This window comes from Ptychodera flava, chromosome 21 (genome assembly GCF_041260155.1).
Source record: "Ptychodera flava strain L36383 chromosome 21, AS_Pfla_20210202, whole genome shotgun sequence".
NCBI lineage: Eukaryota > Metazoa > Hemichordata > Enteropneusta > Ptychoderidae > Ptychodera > Ptychodera flava.
This window is the reverse complement of record NC_091948.1, coordinates 9,171,868-9,196,954: the sequence shown is the minus strand read 5'-3', so window position 1 is coordinate 9,196,954 and position 25,087 is coordinate 9,171,868. Positions and strand designations below refer to the sequence as shown.

General features: G+C 37.4%; 1 protein-coding gene across 1 annotated transcript; it reads left to right on the top strand.

Moving 5' to 3' along the window:
* Window positions 1–1,554: 1,554 nt before the first annotated feature.
* Window positions 1,555–15,827, top strand: LOC139121323 (uncharacterized). Its single transcript, XM_070686116.1, has 6 exons — window positions 1,555–1,666; window positions 3,389–3,497; window positions 11,598–11,687; window positions 12,179–12,231; window positions 13,064–13,136; window positions 14,227–15,827. Exons 1-6 carry the CDS (start codon window positions 1,569–1,571, stop codon window positions 14,251–14,253), a joined length of 450 nt encoding a protein of 149 aa, XP_070542217.1. The 5' UTR covers window positions 1,555–1,568; the 3' UTR covers window positions 14,254–15,827.
* Window positions 15,828–25,087: the final 9,260 nt, after the last annotated feature.

Genomic DNA, 25,087 nt, shown 5'->3' with positions numbered 1-25,087 from the left:
CCACGCGTGTAACACTGGTAACGCGTGTAACAAAGAGGACACACATCCTGCCATTCAGGTGCTCTCTGTAATGGTGGCCATCGGTTTATATTCAATTGCGCCATAAAACATGAACTTTAGGGCACCCTCAAATGACAAAATTTCAGCAATGTATACCAAAAGAATTTTTTTTAATCTTGATTTTGGAAATGAGTTAACACGTGTAACATGTGGACACACGCCTTCCAGAAATATTTTTAACTGCAAGAGAACCCAAGCTTCAATAAAGACAGAATAAAGAATGTTACATAGTGGAAGATTTCATTGTTAGTCAAATGTATGAGTGGTTTGTTGCAGCTTACAGCCTTCACTATATTTATTGTTCTCATATTATCAATTCGCATAGAGTTGGACAGACATTGTTACACGCGTTAGCAATATTTTTGGGCATAATATTTGGCCCTTTCCCTAGTGCTTTTTTTCTAAGAATAAATTTAGTTCGTAATTGCTTATAATACATTACTACTTTGCATTTGAAATCAATTCAAATGGTATAAATATTGTAAATATCCCTTCCTAATGTAACAGGGGTACAAAATGTCACAAAATGGTGAGCAAATAGAGGCCATATTTACAAAGATAAAAATCTATAATTTTTGTTGAGCTGGACATACAGCTTTAATATTTTTTTATATATGTTCATATGTAGTACTTACTAAAAATAATATCATTCTGTGTGAATGCTGTTATCATTGAAAAAGCTAGAGCTCCAAATTGGAATGTCAAATGTTGCGCTTTACTGTGGAAAGACTCATATATATATATATATATATATATATATATATATATATATATATATATATATATATATATATATATATATATATATATATATATATATATATATATATATATATATATATATATATATATAGTCCTTTTCGCCAGGTTTACATATGATTAGAAAATGAATTACCTAAATTTTATTGAGTTTTGAAATTAAAATGGCCGCTATCCCTATGTTCATCCTTCGGGGAAAAATCAAAGAAATTGGAAACTTCATTTACCCTGCAGGCTTCAAAATGAGTTCACACAAACAGAAGACTATCAAAACTTTTGATAGGCCTATACAAATATCACGAGAGTCCCCGTGGCGCACTCCACCTTAAATATCTATCAGTTTGGGGAGTTCAAAATATGAGTCCGAGTTCGTTAAAATCATCCCTACTCCCACCCTAATCCGCTTTTATGAATGCAATTGAATGTAATTTTACCAAAGAAGGCTACCCTGAACCTTTTGTTGAGCACTCGCTGATAAAAATTCGCAATTTCGCTACAATCGTAGACGCTTTGGCGAGGAGTGGCGACAGACAGGTCTTTCTTTGCTTTAATACTTAACACGTTCGGTTAATAAGATCTCCCTGGATCAGTGTCCTACACGCATTTACGCTGTCCGTGATTACCGGTCAGAAAACATAAAATCGGGTAGACGTCGAATTCCGCAGCGATTTCGGGAACGCGAGCGCGAACGTTAGGATTTTAATTGGAGAGAAGTAAAATCGAACAAACACACAAAAACTTTCGAAAAAATGGCGGCTGATATCGTTCGCAGCTTTCTCCTCAACGATGACATTCACGACTGGTTCACTTTTGAAGAATTTCAAAATCTGTTTCCTTCAAATTGTAGGTGAGTACCAGGGCGCATTGCAGCAATATAGGCATTTGAATCACAGTGCGAAAACCTTGTCGAGTCACACAGAGCTTTGAAACCGAGATTAAATTGCCAGTGTCACTGGTTCGGTGGTTGTGCACTCTCTACACACTGACAGTCACTGTCAGTGTGTGTAGTGAGCTCGCTGCTGTGTACTGGCTGTGCGGTATGTTGGTTGGACGGCAAATTTGCCGTCCAACGCACATACCCATCCAAAACCTCGAGCACAGTCCCCTGTGATCTATTTTCTCTTGGACTATGCGCCCCATAGACGTGTGTACATATGCTTGAGAAAAACCAAGTCAGGAAATGAAATGGGTATTTCGTATAGGGATTGTGTCATCTTCGACGTTCGATTTTACCGTGAAAAGTAGCAAGTTCATCTATCATGTAACCGTCGACCGTTCCCTATCATCCTCAAAATTCATACCTGGTACTTAATTTGCTTCACAAACGCTCGTTTCGTGTGATTTTCGGCCCAATTCGACGGACACATCGCTAAAACATAAGCGTGAGCAACATTCCGGTCACGTCACAGTGGACGTTTGGCACCTCCACTTTACTGACGTTGGCGCCGCGTACCCATGAGTGGTGACTGGAAGGTTGTTCATGCCTTATGTTTTGGCGAGGTGTATTCTAAACTCGGCCGAAAATCACACGAATTCATACCTGATACTTCATCTGCTTACAAAATGCTCATTTCCTGTGATTTTCGGCCGAGTTCGAGAGACACCTGGCCAAAACATAAGCGTGAGCAACATTCCAGTCAACTGCAGTGCAAACATGATGAATGAGAAGGCACGGTCCCACCGTTTTGTGGAGGGACTGTGGAGAAGGGCGGGAGGAAAGAGTAGTCTGCACAGGAAAACACAGAAGCCAGTTCTTTCTGCCGGCTACCGGCTCTTAATCCAGTTAGTTTTCCTCGAAGGTCAAAGAATAACTATCTGTGAAAAGAACTCTCACAACAAATCATTAGACCCATATTTGTATAAAAATGTATCTGAGACTGAAACTTTTGGTGAAGTTTGGAGACATGTCTTAGGGAAGGTGGTTGCAGGAGGGAGTGCCCCTCCCTTTACTTGAAAATTTTGCAATACAGATTTGATGTTTTGAAGATGCATGGTACAGGAGTTGTTATCATACAGAGGACTGTACCCCAAGTGTCATTTCAACAATCAAATGTTGGAAAATGTAACCAGCTTAGGTTATTGAAGCATATCATCCTGGAGAGATATGTCAGGATATTACACATTAAGTAAGCACTCTTCATTCAAAGGGATCTGTTTTGAAATGATTTTGTCAACTCAAGGCAGGCTCAGGTGCAAATACGATGATGAATGCCCGATCCTCCATTCTATGTATTCATAACTTCACAATAGTTTATTTATTTCTTTATGTTACTGTCATATGGGACAATGTGTGGCAAATCTTTGCTATTGATAGACTCTGTCACTTACTTGGGGAATTTATTGATAATTGATCAAATTTTTGTGTCCTCTCATGCTTATTCCCTGATGTCTTTTATCTTACCAAAAGATGTAGTGTTACAAGACTTACAGTCAGACATGCATACGTTCATCCAGAGCAGCTACAAAGGCATTGATCTGCTGAGTTTGTGGATGGAAGTCTGTCCATAAAGCCCATGTACCACAGTGCCTGCACATCACAGCTTTAACAAAAAATTTCAATTGGTTTCAGAGATCATCAAGACGTCAGACTACTGTACCATGCATTCAACAGACAGAGGAGACGACTTTTACAGAACATCACCGGTCACATTGAAACCAGATATGGTGAAAATATGCAGGTACTCTACGTCATTCAGAATCAATTTATTGAGCTATTTCTCTTAATTTCTTCTATACAAGGGCAAAGTACATAGCTGGAGATAGTTGAGTAGCATAGTTGCATGGTTAATTGTTATTGAAAACTTAAGGATTACAACAAGTAATCTCAATTCCCTTGGTGAGAGAGAATCAGTACCATTTGTTGTTTCCTCCTGAGAATGTGAAAAGTTATGTAGGTACATGTGGGTTTGTTTGTTGTACCGCCATCACTCAATCTCTTGGACATACTGAGTCCTGTAGATCACCGTGCGTCCTTTTCATTCAGGAGAAGAACTCTGCTCAGTTAGGTGTTTTCCTTCAATGTAGCAGTGAAGTTCATGAATAGTTGCTTGTGTAACTGAAGAGAGAGTGAACCATATTGATGGTTTTTCTCAATGAAATTAGAACAACATGCAAGATATGATGTTAAGAAATACTGAGATTTTCTAGGATGGGGATGCAAAGTAAAAATAGTGAGAGAACAAATGTCTTCATGGGAGCTTTGCATTACCATGGTTAATTATTATGGCAGTTCGTAGTGAGTACATGTACTTACACTATTACAAGGGTTCCCCATGGTATATCAATGCAATCAGATTAGGGGGCAGCAGAATTGTTACTGGGGTTCCCAAATTATTTACCAATGTTCCCAATGTTAGCAGACAACCAATGTGTATTGGATGTGTCTGACTCACAAAAGAGCAGAATGCCAGAACAAATCTATATTTTTCTCACATGGACAAAAGTTGCCGTCGAACCATGAGCATCTGAAAATTATTTTCTTCATTGATTGAGAAAATTGCCCAGAATTCCTTGCAAATGATTCTTGTTTGAAGCAAGTACTGTTTATCATGCCACTGCAGCTGGAATTGTTTTTTCCTCTTCTGATGTTTTCTCAACACAACAACTTGTTTGAAGAATCAATCTGCGTTCATTAAATGACAAAAAAATGTGCGTCAACAAGGTGAATTGTTGGTATGTCCCTGTGCTTCAGGATGTAATGAAAGGAACTAGGACCCAGGCAAAGAACACAAATTTTTGTGTTTCATACGGTACTGGAAAAACAAAGTCCCAATACTTCATATACATGTACACTAGGGTTCTAACTGATGTTGCATTTTTACTTCTTTTGTCAGATTGTTTGAAGTTTCCTGGCTGATTTTTAGACTGTTCATATGATACATGTATTCTGGCTTGGTTATAGGTAGCAAAACTTCAAATTCTCTGTAATTGTTGACTACATAAGTAGTTTTTTTGTGTGTGCATTTGCTAGTATCTTCCAAGTGTTACTGGTAGCCATAGCGACCCAGCATGGCTTTCAAGACTAAGTAATTTGCCCAGACATGATTGTGTTTTTATATGCCTTGTACATTTTGTATTTAGATCAATAATTTAACAGGCCTTTCATATCTGTCTGTTATCGCCATCCAAGCCCCTCTCTACCTCTTCAATTATACATCAGTCCACCATGGCAACGATTGGAATAGCAACTAATGGTAGATACTCTCTGTCAGCCCATGTGTACACTGTATGCGGTGTCATACATCTCTGTGTACACAGAAATCACAGACAAGACATCTGTTTCAGTTGATTTTCTTACTGCAGCAACCATTGATTATTATGTAGTTTTATAACTGTTACAGCATGCCCTTTGATCATCTGTAAAGTCAGCTATCTTTTATTGACCAAGCAGTGTTTATGCTTCCAGAATGATATTGAATGAACACACATATACATATCATGCTAGTGCTTTATTAGACTTGGCCCAAGTCTGTGAATAAAACACAATTTGGTGAATGCAATGTAGGAGAGAAATTGCGATTGTTTTCTCTGACCAAGACGTTGTGGAGTTATCGCTGGATTCATGGGAGAAACTTACTGCCGTTCACGTTGACTCCATGTATGCACAAATCAGGGCTCGAAATTAACTTTTTTCCATGGTAGTCCACTTGGGCTACCATTTTCTAAAGTTGGTAGCCCAGTGACAAGGTCTGGTAGCCCATGCATGAATGAAGAATTTTTTTTAAAGGATATTTTTATTTATATTTAGACGATGAAAGATTTATTTTTCATCATTATATCCAGGAAAGTTTCACTAGAGCCATGTTGATCTTGACTGATACGAATATTGTCAAGGGTAGCACAGTGTTGGCTTTGGAAGACAACAGTCTCCTTCATCAGATGTACTTGCAGAATCGACAAAGAAGCACAAGGCCAAATGCGTTGTGGGTGGACAATGCCAAAGGAAAGTGTCAAAGTGAATCAAAGGGTTTGAGCAAAGGTGTGCAAACACTGTATGCTGAGTGAGAACAATGGTAGGAAAAACTGGGGCAAATCACAGCCAACATAGTTATTTGTAATGTGTTAAAAATCTGTAATCTCGATTGAGTCCTTCTTTGACACAATCGAAATTTCGTATGATATTGAGTTCTTCAGTCTCTCTTCGGATGGTGCTTTTAATATGGATCTTTCTCAGTACAGCCACACGGAAATCATTGATAGAATGTCCAGCTAGGTAAAAGTGTTGAGCAACAGGTTTATATATTGTGTTGCTCTGTATGTCGAACTTGTGATTGTTGATCCGTTTCCGCAGTGGCTGTCCTGTTCTGCCATTGTATACAGCAGATAGACATACAGGTGATAGCATAGATGACATAGGTGGAGTCACAGTCATATGATCCTTTGATGTTGAAAGTCTTCCAATTGGGTCCGACTAAAGTGGTGGTGGTATTGATGAGAGGGCACAGTTTGCATTTGGTTTCATTACAGTGTGTTGTTCCATGCGATTGGATGGTCGTAGGGAGTCAACTGGTGACAATGCGTTGTTTGAGGTTCGGAGGTTGTCTCTAAGCTATGATCGATTTTGCTGGGAAGACTGTTGTCTTCGAAAGCTAATTTTTGCAGTAAAACTGTTGCTGGACACTGTGCTACCCTAAACAATATTGGTATCTATCCAGGAAGTGAATTATCTAGTCATTTAACATCAATACCTGCAGATCATAGCCTTAGGAGAACGGTATAGCATAGTGGACAACGGTGACGCCTCAAAGTTTGACGACCTATTCACACATACGCAGAGCTTATATGCAAGACAACGACTTTTTTACTCAGCACGTGTAAACATAACATGGCTAAAAACGGATTAGCTATGAATTTCAGGATTGCAACTTGGTACCGTCATGTTCCTAACACTTTCGTGGCAATTTTGGCTATACTTCTCCACTATCATGGGATGATTTGGTACCCTTTGGAAAGAGTAATTTGTGGATGGCCCAACAGCTTTTTCTTTGCAGTTTGAATAATTTTGTGTTTAATTGTGATTGATACATTGTGATTAAATAATTATAAAAATGAATTTTCATTGGCCATCATTTCCCGAGCCTGTCATCCAAGTACATAAGTTCAGATAATGATATTTTATTGAAAGTTTTTCCCAACAAATTCGATTGCACTGTCGCCTTTTAATTTGCACAACAAAGTCATAGGATATCCTTTCTGTGTCCACCTGGGTTGACTGTATGGGCGTCCGTCATCTCACAGCGATCAACATCATATCGACCATAAATAATTTCATGCCCTAAACTTTGGTAGTCCGTGTGGGCTACCATTTCATGGGTTTTGGTAGCCCCAGGGAAAAGTTGGTAGTCTATGGACGCGGGACTACCGCTAATTTCGAGCCCTGCAAATGTATGACAAGATAAGATGCGAAGACAGCATAGTTCTGATTATACTGCGATCATCTTACTCACAGTATTTCACACAAAAAGTATCATCAATGCGTTATGACCTGCTGAATGACTTCAATTCAGATAATCACTGACTTAAACCAAGTCTTGTGCATTATATGTACAGTAGGAATTGTATCTCAAGTTGTATTTGTCCTGTAAAATGAAAAGATATTCCCTACAGTCAATCAGTCCCATAATGCTTGTGTAGGTCTCTGTGTATGAGTATGACATTTGTGTGAAGCAGCTATGTTTACAAAGAGTAATGTTAGTTTTACCACATAGTTTTTACATTGCTCTGATTTTTGGTATGATCCCTAGTGAAAATCAATATGGCCACTGTAAATGTGGGTGACTGAATTTGTAAATAAAAAAAGTAAAAGAAAGAGAATTAAGAGTCTAATAATAATTTGACAATTCCAACTCCCACGTGTACTAATGGGATTTTGTGAGCAAACTGTTTTGTAATTTCTATATTTATGATAGCAATGTCAAGTTGTTGATGGAAATTATGTAAGTGAACTGTTTTGTAACTTCTATATTTAAGATAGCCATGTCAAGTCATTGATAGAAAAAGGTTATTTTTATCATCATGAGTCTAGACAAAATTTGGCTTCATTCAAAGGGACTGGCTTTGACTATAATGGTTGCTGTGTAGAGCTATTATTTTATTACATTGTCAGTTTGATTGTTTCATAGCTTTACAACACAGCAAGGGTTTAATACTTTCAAAGAGATTAATCCATTAAGAAAATTGCTACCGGTAGCCATAAAATTTTCATGGCATAAAAATTTATGATTCTGGAAGTCCAATTACTTTGAAATATTGCAGTAGCTGTTCAGTCTCTTATCTATTTGGCTTTCTTTGTTTGGCCAGGAAATTATTAGAGCTCTGATTTATTGCCATAGTAATGATAAAAAACATGTAGGCACACAATGATATCAAGTTGTCAGGTCAGAATTTTAAAAATTAAAAGTGTGATCTTTGCAAGAACTGTATTAGAAGTTCACCAATCATATATTAGAAAGATGCATTGATGAGGGGACTCTGGTTGGCATTAAAAAAAAAAAAGTGTTTCTGATGATTTTTTTCACACATAAGTGTTACTTTTCCTGAAGTTCTTAGGGTTTCCTTAATCTGAACATCACGGAATCCTTCGTTATCAGCTCACTTGTATCAAGAATCTTTGTTTGTCTGGAATATATCCGACAAAACATCTCATGTTTTGCACATCCAGAAATCACAGCTAGCATTTCTTGAATTTCAGGAATCCTCCAGTGTGGTTCAAGTAATTGATTATGTGTTGTGCCCACTCTCAAAGTATCATCACTCACCATAACTTAAAAGTACAATCAGTGACAGGGATAATGGAGCTGCCTTACTCTTAGTATGCTTTCAAGAAGAATTGTTAAAAGGTTGCTATCTCCCGAGTGTTCGCTGTGATACAAATGTATGGTAATTCATTTTTACTCACAATCTGCATGGACGGCTCATCGGTGTTTGGTCTCTAAGTAATCCAACAGACCATTCTAGTCTTTGATGTCCGGAGAGCTTCAATTTATGTACTCAGCGATATTTCCCCAGATGGATTTGATCTCAGTATCGGAACTGTTATGATGCCACATTAAATGAGAATTGAGGAAGAACGTGAGTGGAGATGACGTATAAGTAGCAGGACATTCAAACAGACAAACAAGACAAAAGAGTATTTTTGAAAAATGTTCAATAGGCAATGTTGTTACGTTTTTTTTTGCAATGATGATGACACTGATGATGATCATGGTGATAATGATGACACTGATGATGATAATGGTGATCATGATGACAATGATTATCACAATGGTGATGAAGATAATAAAAATCTATGAAATTTGATGGTAATGATAATGATAAATTTATTGTATAACATCTGTATCAACCATAAGTTGTTAAGAAATTGAATGACATTTCAGTACTGCATGAAATATTTAAAAAATTGATAAAAGTACACTACAGTTAAATGTGGTAAAGCATATGAAAACATGGAACTATTGTAGAAGAATTCTGAATTCTTTTCTTGGCAATTCCCAATTCAATTATCATATGGATATCCATGATTTTTTAGGCTTGGCTGCTTAAAGCATATATTGTAACAACATTCCTTAATTTGTTTTTGTGTTGTTAATCTGATATCAATCGGTGTTTTGCATTTTAGTCAGTGGTATTTTCATGGTAATAATTCCACCCCAATAATATGAATACTACCATCTCACTGAAGAACAGTGGGACTAATACTTTTTTGAAGTAATATGCTTGTGCTAGGTAGGCTTTCATGGTAAATAAGTAGAAACATCCCCCTAGGATGATGTTGAATTACCATACAGCCAAGTGTGGCTCTGGTATTTCTTCATGCTATTGCATGTATTGCTGAAAAAATACATTTCTAAATATCTCGTGCATTATATCAATCATCCCAGTTTAAAAAATGTCAGAAATGGTAAAGAAATTTAGAAAGACAGGTTGCCTTTTGAATGTTTGTTTTAAGATTGGATTTAAAAAATGGACAGGATAATGGACAGACACACTTGAAGTGGAGCGATTTTCAGATAGAAAGAGAGGAGCTACAGCATTTACATAAGTGATATTGCAATACTCTACAAATACATTGTTGATTCTAAAATCCGTGTTTCTGTTACTGTGTAACATGACTCCATGACAAATTTGTTCCAATTTAACTGTAGTGCAACTCTTACCAGCGTGCACTAACACGACATTTCAAGTATTCAGCTGTTTCTGCGTGACCCATTATGCAAAGTCATTTTGAATTTCCTCATTGTTCAACTCTAATATGTTTTGAAACCATTGGTGATCAGTCATATGACTTTTCACACACATATCATCTCAAGCACAGTGTCGTCTGACTCTCTCACAAACATGTATCATAAACTCACACGGCATAATTTGAGATTGAGATGGTGAGTGCAGTGTTTAATAGACAGATACGACATCAGGCAGGATTACCCTCGCTGCTGTAAGACTTTAACTGAATTAAAAAAACCACCTGTGATTAACAACGGCAGAATAATGACAAATACAGCTGATCTTCACAGGTTGAACTTTTAGTTACTATCATAAATCTATTGTGCATCTTGATCAGGTCTTTGGTTGACTAACAAAACCAGAACACTTCCAATTACAACAAGCCCCTAACATATGACAATCCCTTCCTCCAACAATTGGTTGCCTGTCTTACTCCATGTTAGGAACAATCATTTGAGTCGAGCACATGAGTATATATCATGGCTGGATAGGTAATAACAGATTGATGTCTGAATGTAATACAATAGATGGTAAGAGCCATCGATTGTGTCCATAAATTGAAAGGAAACATCAAATTTCTTGTTATGAAGTGATATTGAGCTGAAAATTTAGTATTTCTTGAAAGATTTCACTTTCAGTCATTTGTTATAACTTTGAATGGTCCTTCATTTGTTTACATTTACTGTAAAAGGTAGAAAATTTCTAATACCCAAATCATGTTTTATCAGATTGGAGTACAAAACTTGACAGAAGGACTAGGGCTGGCCAGCTAGCAGAGCTATCTTGATTCTCATATCGACAGAACACAGCTTTTCTATCATGCCTTGTCTGGTAATGTTCAATGAACCCCCTCTATGACTTGGGCGGGGTTCACATGTTTTGAAGTCACACATTACCAATCTTCGCTTGCCAAGGTCTCTTGTGAGGGCATCTGGATGCTCCCCCTGCAAGCGGATGATGCAGATTACCGTTCAATCATTTACTTGCTTTGTTGTGTCGTGACTGCTAGTACAGTTTAAGTATTGTATGAAGAGTATGGGCTTCTTGGAAGGCTAACAGGGTGAATGCAGAATGAGAGGAGTTGCTATGGTAACACGTCCTGTGTTAACAACTGGTTCAGTAACAAAGTCTCGATGGCAAATCCGGTTTTTAGGATGTCCTGTTCAACAAATTCTTGTCCCTTCAGTCTAGAAGATTTGTTTTTCCTTCAGGCAATTTTTTTCCATCAAAATCCCACAAGATTCCATGCGGACAAATCTAAGTCTTATGGGTAAAGCTTGTTTTGTTCAGAAAGACATGCAGAAGATGTACATCAAAAAAGGGAGCATTTTGCCTTCTTGAGACTCAAATTGCAGGGATTTGGGTGATATTGTGTTTTGCCCTGTCTGTCGTCATTGAAGTAAAGCCTGCAGGGATTTAAATGTCATGTACATGTACAATGTCAATACTAGTCACGAAAATGTATTTCTCATTTCTCGTAGCATTGATAGAGTAAATAGACAAACTTGGGAAACAGAATCTACTATTCAGATTCATAAATAATTTTGTGTTCGTAGGCGTTGGAACTGTCCCTGAGAAGCAGTCAGGTCAAGTCTATAGATGATGCCATACAACACCTCAGTGACATTGAAGATGACCTACAAGAGGTAAGATATCAAAAACATGATATAAAATATGAATTATATCATACCAGTATACAGCGATCTGATTGGTCGAGACGCGAAAAGAACCGTGTTATATTGGCGATATACCATGATTGGCATACGCGCGAGCTCACAGCTTGAGCAAAAATCCGTTTGTGAAGTTCCTCGCCAAAATTTCAATGTACTGTTATGATATAATAGCAATAAATCACACCCAGCGACGGTATACCACTCAATTTTGACCAATTCACTTCATATATGCACTCGCTATCGCTTGTGCATATATGTCCTGCATTGGTCAAAATCTCGTGGTATACCATCGCTGAGTGTGCTTTATTGCTTAAATATAAAATAAAGAGAGAGTCTTTTCCATGTTGTGTTATTATTGTCCCCAGCAAGAGCGAGCCATAAATATCGTATGCTATACACTACTTTGAGGGCGCTCTAAGTTACCTGATGATAAAACCCTTGAATTTGTACCTCTTTGCTTTCAGGAATTGGATGAGACACAGGAAGAGATCAAAGAAATGAAAGGAGGATTAGAATGGTGAGATGGTTGTGTAAGCTTATGGATGATTGTATGCTCTAAAACAGACTTTCTTGTTATGACTAGTATCTCCAGCATTCATTCTGTGCTGCGGTAATATGTTGCAAATTCCCTATCCCAGAAGCAAATCTGAGGGCATTTACTTCAGTATTTGAAGATATTTACAATGACCAGACCAAGCAGAATAAATGAATTGTTGCTGGCCATGCTCTGCAGTGTAAAGCCTAATAGCGCACTCGCCCAATATTTTTATGTTGAATGTTGTCATGTCTAACAAAAATATGAGTAAATTCTAACATCTTTTACAACCAGTGTTTAATTTCCATTAGATTTAAATGAGTGGTCCACCTTTTGAGAATGTCTCAATCTTCTTTAATGTAGTTTCTTTCAAAATATTAAAATCTTGAAAAGAGACTCAGTCACTGTGTATTTTAAACCAGTACATACAGAAATTACATGAGCAAATATTCATGATCTAAGCAGGCAATATATTAATCCTTTACCTGCTAGACAGTATCGCTTCCCCATGAGCCAACTCAGTGAAAAGCAGTATTGAGCCAAAACCATATGTATTTCCATCCATTTGGCTTGGTCTGTTCCAACAGTATCTGTGATTTCAGGTGCCTTCAAATGTTCAATTGTCTGTTAAAATGCACCAAATGGGACATACTGTACTTCACTAGTTCTGATGAACTTGACCTGATGGTTAACGGTTGAATATGAACTTGGCAAGAAAAAGGGTTAAGGAAACCAGTAAGAATTTACATGGCACTGGTGTGTGATGCCTTCACTGAAATGCACACTTCTTATCACTTTTCTTATCACGTTGCAGTTTCGATAAGATCATATCAACAATTCAAAAGTTTGACAAGCTGACTAAAAATCTGGATCATGAAACATTGCAGGCAAGTACAAAGTCAAGTGCATTTCTACTCTGCCTAAGCTTATTGAGTGAATGAAGTTTTTATTGTCATGTATATATGAAAATTGAAAATTGAAGTTTTCCCTATGGAGCTAACATTGCGATAGAGGCCATTTGAAATTTCAAATACATGTAAATTTAGTCAATTTGTTTTCTCTGGTACCATGATTTCAGGGGCGACCATCGATTCTTATTTTGACCTTGAAAGACAGTGGTTTAGATTTCCATGAAGACAGTTGGAACAAAACAGCAAAACTTTCAGATTCAAGGCGTATACTACTTTAAGGTACATGTAGTACACACATCAAAAGTGAAAGACTTTTGCTCAATCTTTCCTTAATGAAACTTTCAACCATTCTCTTACCAAATCCAGAATAAGCCTCGGGGTCACCATGCAAAGTTAGGTACCAGAGAAACAAATAACCTAACATTCACCGATATTGGAAAATTAAAAATGGCTGCCATCCCTGTGTTAAATCTTTTGGGGGAAAATGAAATTTTCAAATTTTGAAAAACTACGATAGTGAAAAATTTCTTACTCCAAGAGTTTTAAAATGAGCCTCCACAAGTGGTAGATCAGAAAAGAATTGTAAAAAAATTTCACAGTCCTAATATTTGCTCCCAAGGTACATTCTACCATGAACTTGCACTTTCCTGTATCCTTGCAATTGCGTTTCTTTCATCTAGAGGAGTCACATTTAGCTTACTGAGGTTATTCTGTTTTGAGTTAGATATTATAGCAGAATTAGTGATGACAGATCATAGACAAGGTGTCTTTTAAAAGACTGCATGGATACAGCCAGGAGGCAGTGATGTCATCATTGTCATGGCGACAGAACCCTTCAAATTAATCTTGTCTTTTACGTCAATGCTTTGCATCCTAGGTCATCTGTATTGTTCAGAGCGTCATCCATAAGATGAGTTTGGATATTTTTGTCAAGAAAATAGTCCATCATATACCTTGGTAATTTTGACCTCGGTGAAATGTCCATTGTGTCAGCTTATAAAAATGGATTTTTTTGCCATGCCAGAAAATAATTTCATCATAATTTTTCATTTGATCTGTTCAATAGGACGTGTCAAAACTAGTCAAGAAGTGATATTTGAAGTCTAGCATTTCCTGGAAAGATTAATTCCTGAAAGTGCTCTACAGCCTACTCCTGGTTCTGCAAAACACGTTTGAAAGTGTCAGTCTCCATAGATCAGACCATAGCAGTTTTATGTGAAAACCATGGTCTAGATTGCAAGCAATTTCTATATTTTATAAACACCAGTTTTAAACAAATAGTGTAAGTCCTGACAGTGAAAGGCATACTTGAGCATTTTTTTCAGACATAACTGCCCACTGTCTTCAGGCTTTACTATGTTTACAGAAGATATTTACAAATATGTACCTGAGTCAGTATCTTTTAATAGGTATTGTCATTTTAGCAGCTGATCCATTGTGTATTGCTAAATATTATAGAAATAATGGGCGACGCGCTGACCAGTAACGGTTATTTATGGGCAAGGGCGAGAAGAAAGCCAAAAATTAACGGGCGAGGCTCGCCGAGCCCATTAATTTGGCTACGAACCCTGAAAAACCGTCAACATTTACGAAAATTTCCCGTGCAAACGACAACAGGACCCCAAAACCTGTCAGTGAGTAGTGCGCGCGCTGCAAAAATTTTGCAAATCCGGAAATTGTTTTGAAAAAAGCATCTAAACTTGGCCCACAAATGCTCCATTTTATTTTGCGGTTGATTATGATCTTTGTACAAATCACAATTTTCGTTTTAGCCGTAAAGTTATTATGTTTACGATATTATTCATATTCATAGGCATGAAAACAAACCATTACTGTGTATTTGTGGGCAGTCACATGGTTCAGCTCGACCAATTAAAACGCAATGGACAGGGCATGGTAATATAATGAGAATCACATGTATATATGATTGTAACAGAGGTGTGTTAGCCATGTCTACTTACAGATTTTGCATATCTACAATATGGTAAAAAAGTGTGTCAGCCATACTTACAGAAATTTGCATAAATACATATATGGTAAATGAGGTATGTCAGCCATTATTACAGAAGTTTGCATAAGTACAAATGTGGTAAATGAGGTGAATCAGCCCAAATTACATAATTTCATAGGTACAAATATGGTAAAAGAGGTGTGCCAGCCTTGTCTATGGAAATTTGCGTAGTTGCAACTATAGTAGTATGACAGCCATATTTACTTACAGAGCGAAGTAGCATAATACGGTTTTTACAGAATGCTTGTTTTATGGAAAGAATTTACAATAGCTACCATAGAAACATCTAGATTATCTATGTTAGCCCTCCCATCATCACCATGGTTTTGCCCAAACTAGTTGTTAGCAATGGTGATTTTGGATCTGTTTACCGGGAATAGAGGTGAACAGGTATAATTTAAGTATTATGATGTTGCTCCTCTTCCAGTCTTGTGTACAGCAATCATAGGATGGATGTATATAGACAAAATCAGACTGAAGCAACCATCTGAACAACAATTCCACAGTATGTCAGGACTTGGAGAGATGTGGATAACATTTTTTTGTATTTTCAAATTTGCAATTATATATTTTCTTTAAAAAGAGGACAGATATGTTGCAAGCATTTTCTTGTATCTATCTTGTCACTATGCAAGTAATAAAGAAATGAAATCTGAGTTCATTTTGAAATTAGTTCAGTGTTTGGCAGAGGGTGAGCAAAACTAATTGGTTCTGACTCACTACTTTTTTCAAAATCATTAGAAACAAATTGTCTCATGTTTTTTCTATGTGGAAGACTCTAGAGTATGATCGTGTTCAGGCTGTGAAAAATCGACTCACGCACTCAGGGTTGATGGTGATACGATTTTAAGAACAATGTATGTGTTTAAAGTGTAATTTTTTGAAGAATTACAAGAATGCACATGGTTCACTACACCAGCTGATGTAACCATGTATTCATACCCTCATTCACCTCACAGCTTTTTTTTTTCAGAAAGTTGATATTTATTCCTGAAATTAAAATTTCAATACCAGATTTGTCCATAATCATCATGACACTCCATGTCAACATTTGTAAATGAGCAAAGTGAATGAAAAATGTACAGAGGAATGATCTTAAAATGGAGTTATGGGAGAAAGAGACAAAAATATAATTGAACTGTTAAGTTCAAGGTGAATCCTTCAACGTCAAGCCTAAATAGGCCTGAAAATTAAACAACAAAATCATCAGCTTTGTTCTCCATCCTTAAGATACAGTTGAAAGTGTTCATCCACGAAGAAAAATAGCATTTACGGTGCACTACATAGGCTTTTAGGGTGACCTTAATCTCATCAAGAAGAGCTGAATTCTTATATTTAAAAATATGTCACATAAGAAATGATACAGTAAATATTATGATGTTCCATTTGACATTGTCAATTTCTGTTGTTGTTTGAATCTTGTTTTCGTTGAAAGAAGAAACTAAAATGCTCCACATTTACACATTTGCATGCAAAGACAGAGGGCTGATCACACAGCTTTGATATTGTCGTACGTTGGTGCGCCCTCAACGATAAGACCATGCCTGTTTGAGGCCATTACATGTACATAGCTTACGCAATCGTTTAATTGCTGCCCAGCTTACTGGTGCAAAGTAAACTGTAAATATTACAATGATGTAAAAAGCCTCGGGTGTGTACCATACACTGTCACACATACAAACAGGAAATGAATGAGCTCATAATCCTCCCACATTAAAGCATTATTATCGCATGCATATGTAATACAAATATATAATATTTAGACAGGTACAATAAACTTTTTGAATATTGACAAATTTAAAAACAACTTGACTGACCAACCTGTCTAGGAACTTGCTATAAAATTTGAAAATGCTTTTGGAATGTGATAGATCGTTTATCACTGACCAAAAAAGATATTTTTAAAACACATTTTTGTAATTGGAGAAGTGCACGTTACCTGTTTGTCTACCTCCGATATTAGCAATGTCCAAGCCTCAGAGCCTTTAAATTTTTTGTTTCGAATTGCTGAAAAAGTTTTCTGTGAGTTTTAGTACCTCCTGGAAAATCAGAAAAAAATGTGTTTATAGGGCGCCTGTGTTTTATTTTGCACATTCAGACGAAATTAGTATTTTAGTAAGATATGCTTTCGCCTCTTAACTTAACCACGGTCCCTCTGATAGAGGGACCGTGACTTAACATGGTACACTTGTTATGGTGGTAGTTCAAAATATGAACTTTTGAATCGTTATCTTAGTAACGGTAGTCATGATTCTAGTCGACAGTGAAATCAAATGATAATCTTAATAATCGGAGGGGTAGACGGATGCTTATTTCCACTCCTCATCACAATTTAGTAGTGTTTCGAATTTTACCGATTCGCACCAGTTGCGTGTATATCAGGGACCGCACCTGACCTTTAATTATAATTCACAACTACCGCTTGAGCACAATATGTACTGGATATTAGTATCGAAGAGTTGGTGTCGCTGTTTTGTTTCGCTAGCGTGGTACACTATTGTGTCATTCTCGGTAGGCAATTGTTGGTTTGGACGCTGGGGGCGTCTTCCTTGGTTAGCGAAGCGTAGTACTTTTTTGGGAAAAAAAGAAGTACTTATGGTGGACGTGTGGAACAGCGAAGTGTGGTCTCGGGTTACTACTGGGAAGTGATCAATCTGACACAGTAAAGGTCGCAAAGAGTATGTTGCGACAAACGTGAAGAGAGATCGCTTGAATAGAGGGGACAATATTTTGTGAAATGCTCTCAATCTCAGGGCAGAAAGTAGGCAGGAGCCGCGTATCTTTTGTGAGGGGATGTGGAACTATAGATAAAACTTATGCGGGACTTCATTTCGCGCTATAGGTTTCCTAAATGAATAGCAAAATGTAATAATCATTAACTCTCAATCGCATTTTGATCAAATTTAGTCAACTTTCCGTAATGTGTGGATGCAAATCTACTATGAACATTACCTTCTCGCATTGCAGTGTGTGATAGTATCGAGCCACTGGGGTGCAGACCAGCGCAGCGGTATGCCTCACATACCACTCAGAGAATAACGCTCGATTATATTCCGGGTTATATTCTGCGATGTTGTGTTGTCCTCATTTGAAGTACATTCCATGCATCATTATGAACAAACCGAGCCACAAAAATTCCTTATTTTCTTCGCCGAATAGTTGTTCCCACTAGTCCAGGAGAAGAAATTGCAATTAAGCGGAACAGTGGCGCAGGACAAGCCTCATTCTTTCCGCTGTATTCTCTCTTAGCGAAAGGGTTGCACAAAGACAGCCAGGCCGTCATCAAGAAAATCAGAGACTAAGCAAGGTGTTCGTTTTATGTTGACTACCGTTACAAAAGATATGTCACAAACCATTTTTATTCGTTTAAAAAGACTGTAAATTTATTAGAAGTTGAAGACTGTAAATTTATTAGAAGTTGAACATGAATAGCGATTGAAAAATGACTGTACAGAAGTCAACTTTCACCTCGCAAAAGTCTTACAGTTTCAAGGGTTGAATTGCCAAAGTTAGAAAATGCTGGGACTACCGAACAGATCGATTCGTTAGTTTTGAGAACAGATCTTGAGCTTTTGCAGAGTCATCTGAAAAAAGTTGATTGAGAACGGTAATAGGATGTTCACCTCGACGTCGTGGGAAACTATGATTGAAGTTTTCCAAAAGATTTAACAAAAACAATGGCGGGCATTTAGGACTTCAAACACTGAAAGGTAGTAGCGCAGTGGTTGTTAGGTTCTCCTTTGAAATTTTACAGTAACTTTGAATTTATGTCTTTTTTTTAAAAAGACTTAAAATTTAAGACTTCTACTTATACATATTTTAAAGAATTGTGTGAGTCTTTGGACAGATCTCGATGCATACGTCCGATTCCGTCGAACGGAAATTCAAGTTCAACGTCACCAAGAAGGCGGTTTCAGACACCCCGAGGCAGGATACTGGTAGAGAAAGAAGCTTAGCCGAATGTTTCATTATATATTGTCATTCAAAAAGGTTACCAAAAATCTTTCTGATTGAAATGTACGTGTAAATCTCACGAGAAAGCGGTTACAGGGGGGAAAGCAAAGGCGCAACAAATCGCGACCGTACAGATAACCGCTCTTTACAGATTTCGTGTCAGAGCGTCTTTAACTTGAAAGGCTTAGGATGAATCAAAGACATACACATCTTCGATAGTCCTCCTTCCGATAGAAACACCTTAAACTTCACACAGAGAAACATACAGCAGACTTATTTCAGTGATAGTATGGTGCAAATTTTGGGATCGGCGTAGATCATCTCAACAATCTGATGAGTGTTATACATGCTTGTAAAATTTCACCCATACAAAGAAACTCGAGTTACAAGTATTCTTATTTTAAATAGCTAGTAACACATGCATACACATAGTATTATATATATATATATATATATATATATATATATATATATATATATATATATATATATATATATATATATATAATATAATGTACACGTTATTTTTCGTAATGTACACGCACACTTAATATGTACATTTACTTTTCGTTGTTTTCGACTTTTCACTTATCTTGCCCGTTGTAACACAAAAGGAGATCTGAGTCACAACACAAGAACGTGCCGTTCACCGGTATGGCCATGGAGAGATGTTAAAACGTGGGTTGTCGTCAGGTGCAAACTTTTGTCGTTTCCTCAGTGTTTACTTGCGAGTAGAAAAGGATTTTTAAGAAAGGTCGTACAACTCACGGCAGTTCTCTTTTATCACAGGGGATTCAGTTAAGTGCTACCCGCTTTTTTGCGCGTTGCTGACCCGCGGGGTCTGTTTGACAACGATGAAAAAACGCGCGTTATATGTTGCCACCCAACGAGAGATTGAAAAAAAGTCCCCCCTCCGAAAGCTGTTTTCATATCAGAGTGACAAACACAAGCGGATAGAAAGTGCAGGTGCGAAAATGACTTAACGGTAGAAACCGGATGCTTTGCCGCAGGGTAGCTGACTTAAAGAGAGCAGGTTTACTAGTAAAATCTCCCTGCTGGCACTAATGGTTACGTCATAGAGCCTTTGCATTTGAATCGATGCATCATTTACCTAACACCCCTCCTAAGTTTAGAAAGTCCAAATTTTTGTTTACTTTTTGAAGCGCTCCAAACCATCCCCATTTCTCTTATTATGCTTTGTATCAGAGGACAGAATGGGAAGAATGACTGCGGTCAAGGCGGATGGAAACGAAAATGCCCACCCTTTTCGAGGGGAAGAAATGTTTATTTCTTTGTTATTTTTTGTCGATTTTTTTACATCAATTCACGGGGCATGCGTCGTTGCCACTCAGCAAGTTGGTGGTGCGTGCACTGACTAATGACCCCCTTCCCCCAGCCTGAAAAGAGTTATGGAAGTGGAAGTTACTCTCTCGTGTCTGAGTGACAACTATTCGTCGATAGCATGCATTCAGTTTATACGACATATGCAAGCTATAGTTTTGCAATCGGGGGAAGCCCGGCTGAGGGCTTTTGTGAAATGGCGGTGCGGTTTGTCAGACACGGATTCATGTATGTGCTTCTCATGTCTGAAAGAAAAGCAACTCTTTAGAAGCAAAGATGTTTGCTATTAAATTATAAGGACAGTGGTTGCCACTCTCGAAAATATTTTCACTGCATTTTTACCGTGAAACAAACACATGTCCCTCTTCTTCTCCCTAAGATATACTGAAACACAAAATATTTATCCGTGTTGGGACAGTGTATTGCGTACAATATGCAATATTAGTACGGTTGACGATGTACTTTAGTACGGGCAAAGGTTCATTTGTCACCAATAACTTTGGTCATAACACACATACGGACTACGTTGACAGGTTACAGATTAGGGATCGCCACAAGATTTTGACAGTAAAACAGAACAAAAATACATAAAGAACTGGCGGAGCTGTAAAATTCCATGCGATACCAGTATGGTTTGAATCTTTAGAAAGACAGTCTTTATCCCAATCCCAAGTCTCCAAATTTCTCCACAATATGCCGCATACATATACAGAACAATGATCTTGGTGACTAAAATCTAAAGTATGTCGTAAACGGCCAGAATGATCTTAGATAATTGTAATGGAGAGCCACTAGTGGCAAATTTTGATGTTTGTAAAGAGTTGCTGTTTTTGTTGTTAACTTTATGCAATAAGTCTGAGCCAAATATTTGAAACGGATGACAACTTTACAGTGAGACAGTCACCATTTCATTTAGAAGCGCCACATTACTGTAGTTACAATGGCAGAGTAAGCTCGCATTTACACATCATTGCATTTTGATTCGGGGTTCGATGGGAGTGTAATTTTAAGTCATCTGTTTTTTTTTACCCGATCACACTATCAGTGGACTAATTGTAGTAGTCGCCAAACTTTGCAATATCTATATGAAATAGACAAAGTCGCTTTTTTTCGACCTTTTTTGTTATCAGGAAAACTTCGGATACAAGTCACGCAGTGTACAAAATGACGACGGTACATAACTGTGAAAGTGTCAAAAATTATTTCATTGCTGAATGAAAACAGATGATTTTGTTTATTACCTCTAGACAAAATGGAGTTTTCCTTTGCCGACTTGCTTTCCTATGACAAATAAATGTTGCCTCTATGTAAAGGAAAGCTACTACCACATAGACGGGCTGTGCTACTACCTTACCCATATGCAAGGCACCGCCAATACAGATTTCGTTACAAAAGTTTGCATGAGTTACAAACTTTTAAAACAGTTTGTGTTTAGCCAGGCATGGTGACTGTTGGGCACGAAACTTGATTTCAATAGTACAAACCATAACATGTTTCACCGACTGCTTAATCTTGTCTACGTCAGACTGCAAGTAGAGTCGACGTAATGCGCAGTTGACCAGTATTTCAGGCTGCATGTTTCAAGAAGTCAAACAAGACCAACTATTTTCCATGCAAAAGAAATTGATGAAAAAGGGGAAAAACCGGATTTTGTCCCTTTAAGCCCTAAAGTAGGCTTCACCATCATTTTATTTTGGAAATTTAAAAGCATTAAGATAAAAGTGCACTGAAAGTGAAAAATTACTATCCCATAATCGTTACTTCTTACCGATAAGGCATATCCCGAAAGTATGAAAATAAAATGACCCGGTCAAAATCAAAAGTATCAAAAACATTTTGACTACATCCGAGTTTTGTCTTTTCGAAGCTCAATTTAAGTAATAAATACTCAACCATATCGCGTAAAACAGGTATTCAGTTTAATCAATCTGTTGCCATAAGGTCATGCCAGCGACGCTTAACCACCATTGACTAATATTCGTATAGAGAAAATTGTAGTGTGTGAAAACGAAGTGACTAAATCCAGGGTATTCGTCGTTTTAACACCAGAATGTCAGCATTCCGTATGTGTTTTGGCAAACAAAGTCTGATACATTGCTCTATTTAAGTTGTCAGCTGGGAAGATTCGCCGACAAAGAGTAAGATTCTCTTGTTAATATTTGCTAACTTGTTTAAGAATATCGTCTGTAGTTTGCGCTCAGACTTCCGGAGTCTTTTTAGGGAGAATTTAAGACACGTCAAAATAGTAGCAAAATGTGTTTAGAGTACTTCATTTGTTATGTGCACGGGCAAACAGACCGCAATGCGGGAGAGAGAGAGAGAGAGAGAGAAGAGAGAGAGAGAGAGAGAGAGAGAGAGGAGAGAGAGAGAGAGAGAGAGAGAGAGAGAGAGAGAGAGAGAGAGAGAGAGAGAGAGAGAGAGAGAGAGAGAGAGCTGCTTGAGCGGACAGTAAAAAGGGCTGAGAAACGTTTGCTTCGAATCCTTTAATAATTAAAGAAAAGTAGTCTAAAAACTGCAATGTGAATGAAGGAATGTTTAACTTCCGAGATTTAACTAAAACCCGCTCCATATTACTGTTTTAATTGTAAATGATCTTCATAAGAATGAAAGGCAAACAACACTGATATTTCTTCCTTTAACGTAAAAGAAAAGTTGTCCAGAAAATGTAATATGAATGGATGACAGTCAATGGAAAGTAATTACCAAACTCCATCAACTATATTCGTCAGCTAATAATTTGTCACAAGTGCGAGTCAAACATGTACTCCACAGCAAACAAACGTGATTTCATGCAACACTCACACCTCTTCCAACGCGAAATCACTCTTATCGGTCTAGGACGGCAACAATGTCACTTCGCTCCAGTAAAAACTTATGTTAAACACTCGTGAAAAGTCAGTATTTCGGAAGAATTTTTGCAGGCCTGAGGATTTCGGCTACTGGAAAATCGTTTGTACAATGCCTTTCCAATAAGCTGTCCTGCTTGTGTGTTTCAGTAGAAAAAGTTACTATAAATAATATCCTAAATTTGTACTGATGCAATGACGTACAACATAAATAAAGCCCTCATGAGGAAGCCATCACAGCCATTACCCTTGAAAATTTTGTCAGAAGACATTGGAAACTTTCAAGCAACTTTTTTTGTGTGTCTTAGTGAGTATTCTAGTATTGTGTAGTGGTATATACAAACTGTGTTGTAAATTTTTGAACTGCCAAATGAATCCTGCACTAAAACGTGTGATTTTTGGTGTTAAAATGGTACCAATATTCAACATCAAATTAGCATACTGGGTACGAAATTTATTTTTGGAATGCAAGTATAAGAAAGACCATCCTAGATTCAACAGTATTGAGAAAAATTACAGAACATTCAAACACCAGAATGGTTCACGTTTGAAAGAAAGGGCACTATGCTAACCTTTCTTGAGGAATGTTTAACTTATCTCCTTTCCGGGATTTAACTAAAACCCGCTCCATATTACTGTTTTAATTGTAAATGGTCTTCATAGTAGCATATTTAAGATAATAATGTCTTTGTATTTCTGTGCATTCTTGTTTGTTTTCATGTCTTCGTGTACAAACTTGAAAATCTTGTGCGTTTGCCTATACCGATCTTCTAATGCATATGTCAGTTTCAAAACGGAATATGGCCTAAGCCTCATTTGCCGCTGTTACTCATTTTTGACGATTCTCTTTTGTCTTTTTATGCTTAAAACATCGAAAAACAAAATGTCGAACAGGCATTACATGAAATGCATCGTAATTACTCATCTCCAGGGAGCTTTTAAGTATCATCAACCGACATTTGTCGATGCGTGTCCCCAAATATCTTTCATAGCAACACTCACGGTATTCCCGATTTCTTCTCGGCGTAAAACTAAAATTTTGTCATCCCTCTGCCCTAACCTCTGTATCTCTTCTGTAACACGATTGACACGTACGATTATATCAAAGGTGGGCCTGGATATGTGAGGACTCGTTACTGCACCATAGCACTATCGCTTTGTCTACTGTAAAATACTGCGTCACCTAGCATGGTTTATCAGCAATGTAGGAAGTACAGAATGAAAATCAAAGTCGCCTTCACATTCTTTGCTTGCACAAACATTTGACTGGAAAGGTATTAACACTCACTTGACTTCTCGATTTTTAGATATATAAAAACATTCAAGTTTGCCAATGTCCAAGTGACTTTTCCATTTTGAAATTCCTTTTTGTTTTGAAAAGCTCAAGGATACGAAATAATTCAAAGATTTCAAACGGCTTAGTCAAGTCAGGTCACTATTCATTTCTCTATTTTGTCTTTGTTGACGGACTTTTTTCTGCGACAAAACATTTCAGCCTTTTTGACCTTGATGCTGTTTATTATTTCTCTTAGACGAGAAAAGCTCGCTTTCTACCATCTACTTGCATTTATCCGCAGTTGTGTCTTGCAACGCACCTATCGAGTTTCGAATGTGGCTTCCTAAAGTCATACATTTTTTAGGGTCTATGTTGAAACCAAGTCGGATGGGCCATGGAGGTAGACTACTACCTCCATGGATGGGCAGATCGCAAGATTTCCAATTTGTTCTGATCAACAGGTGGTTTTCGAGCTCGATACAGGAAGTACCGAGCTAGA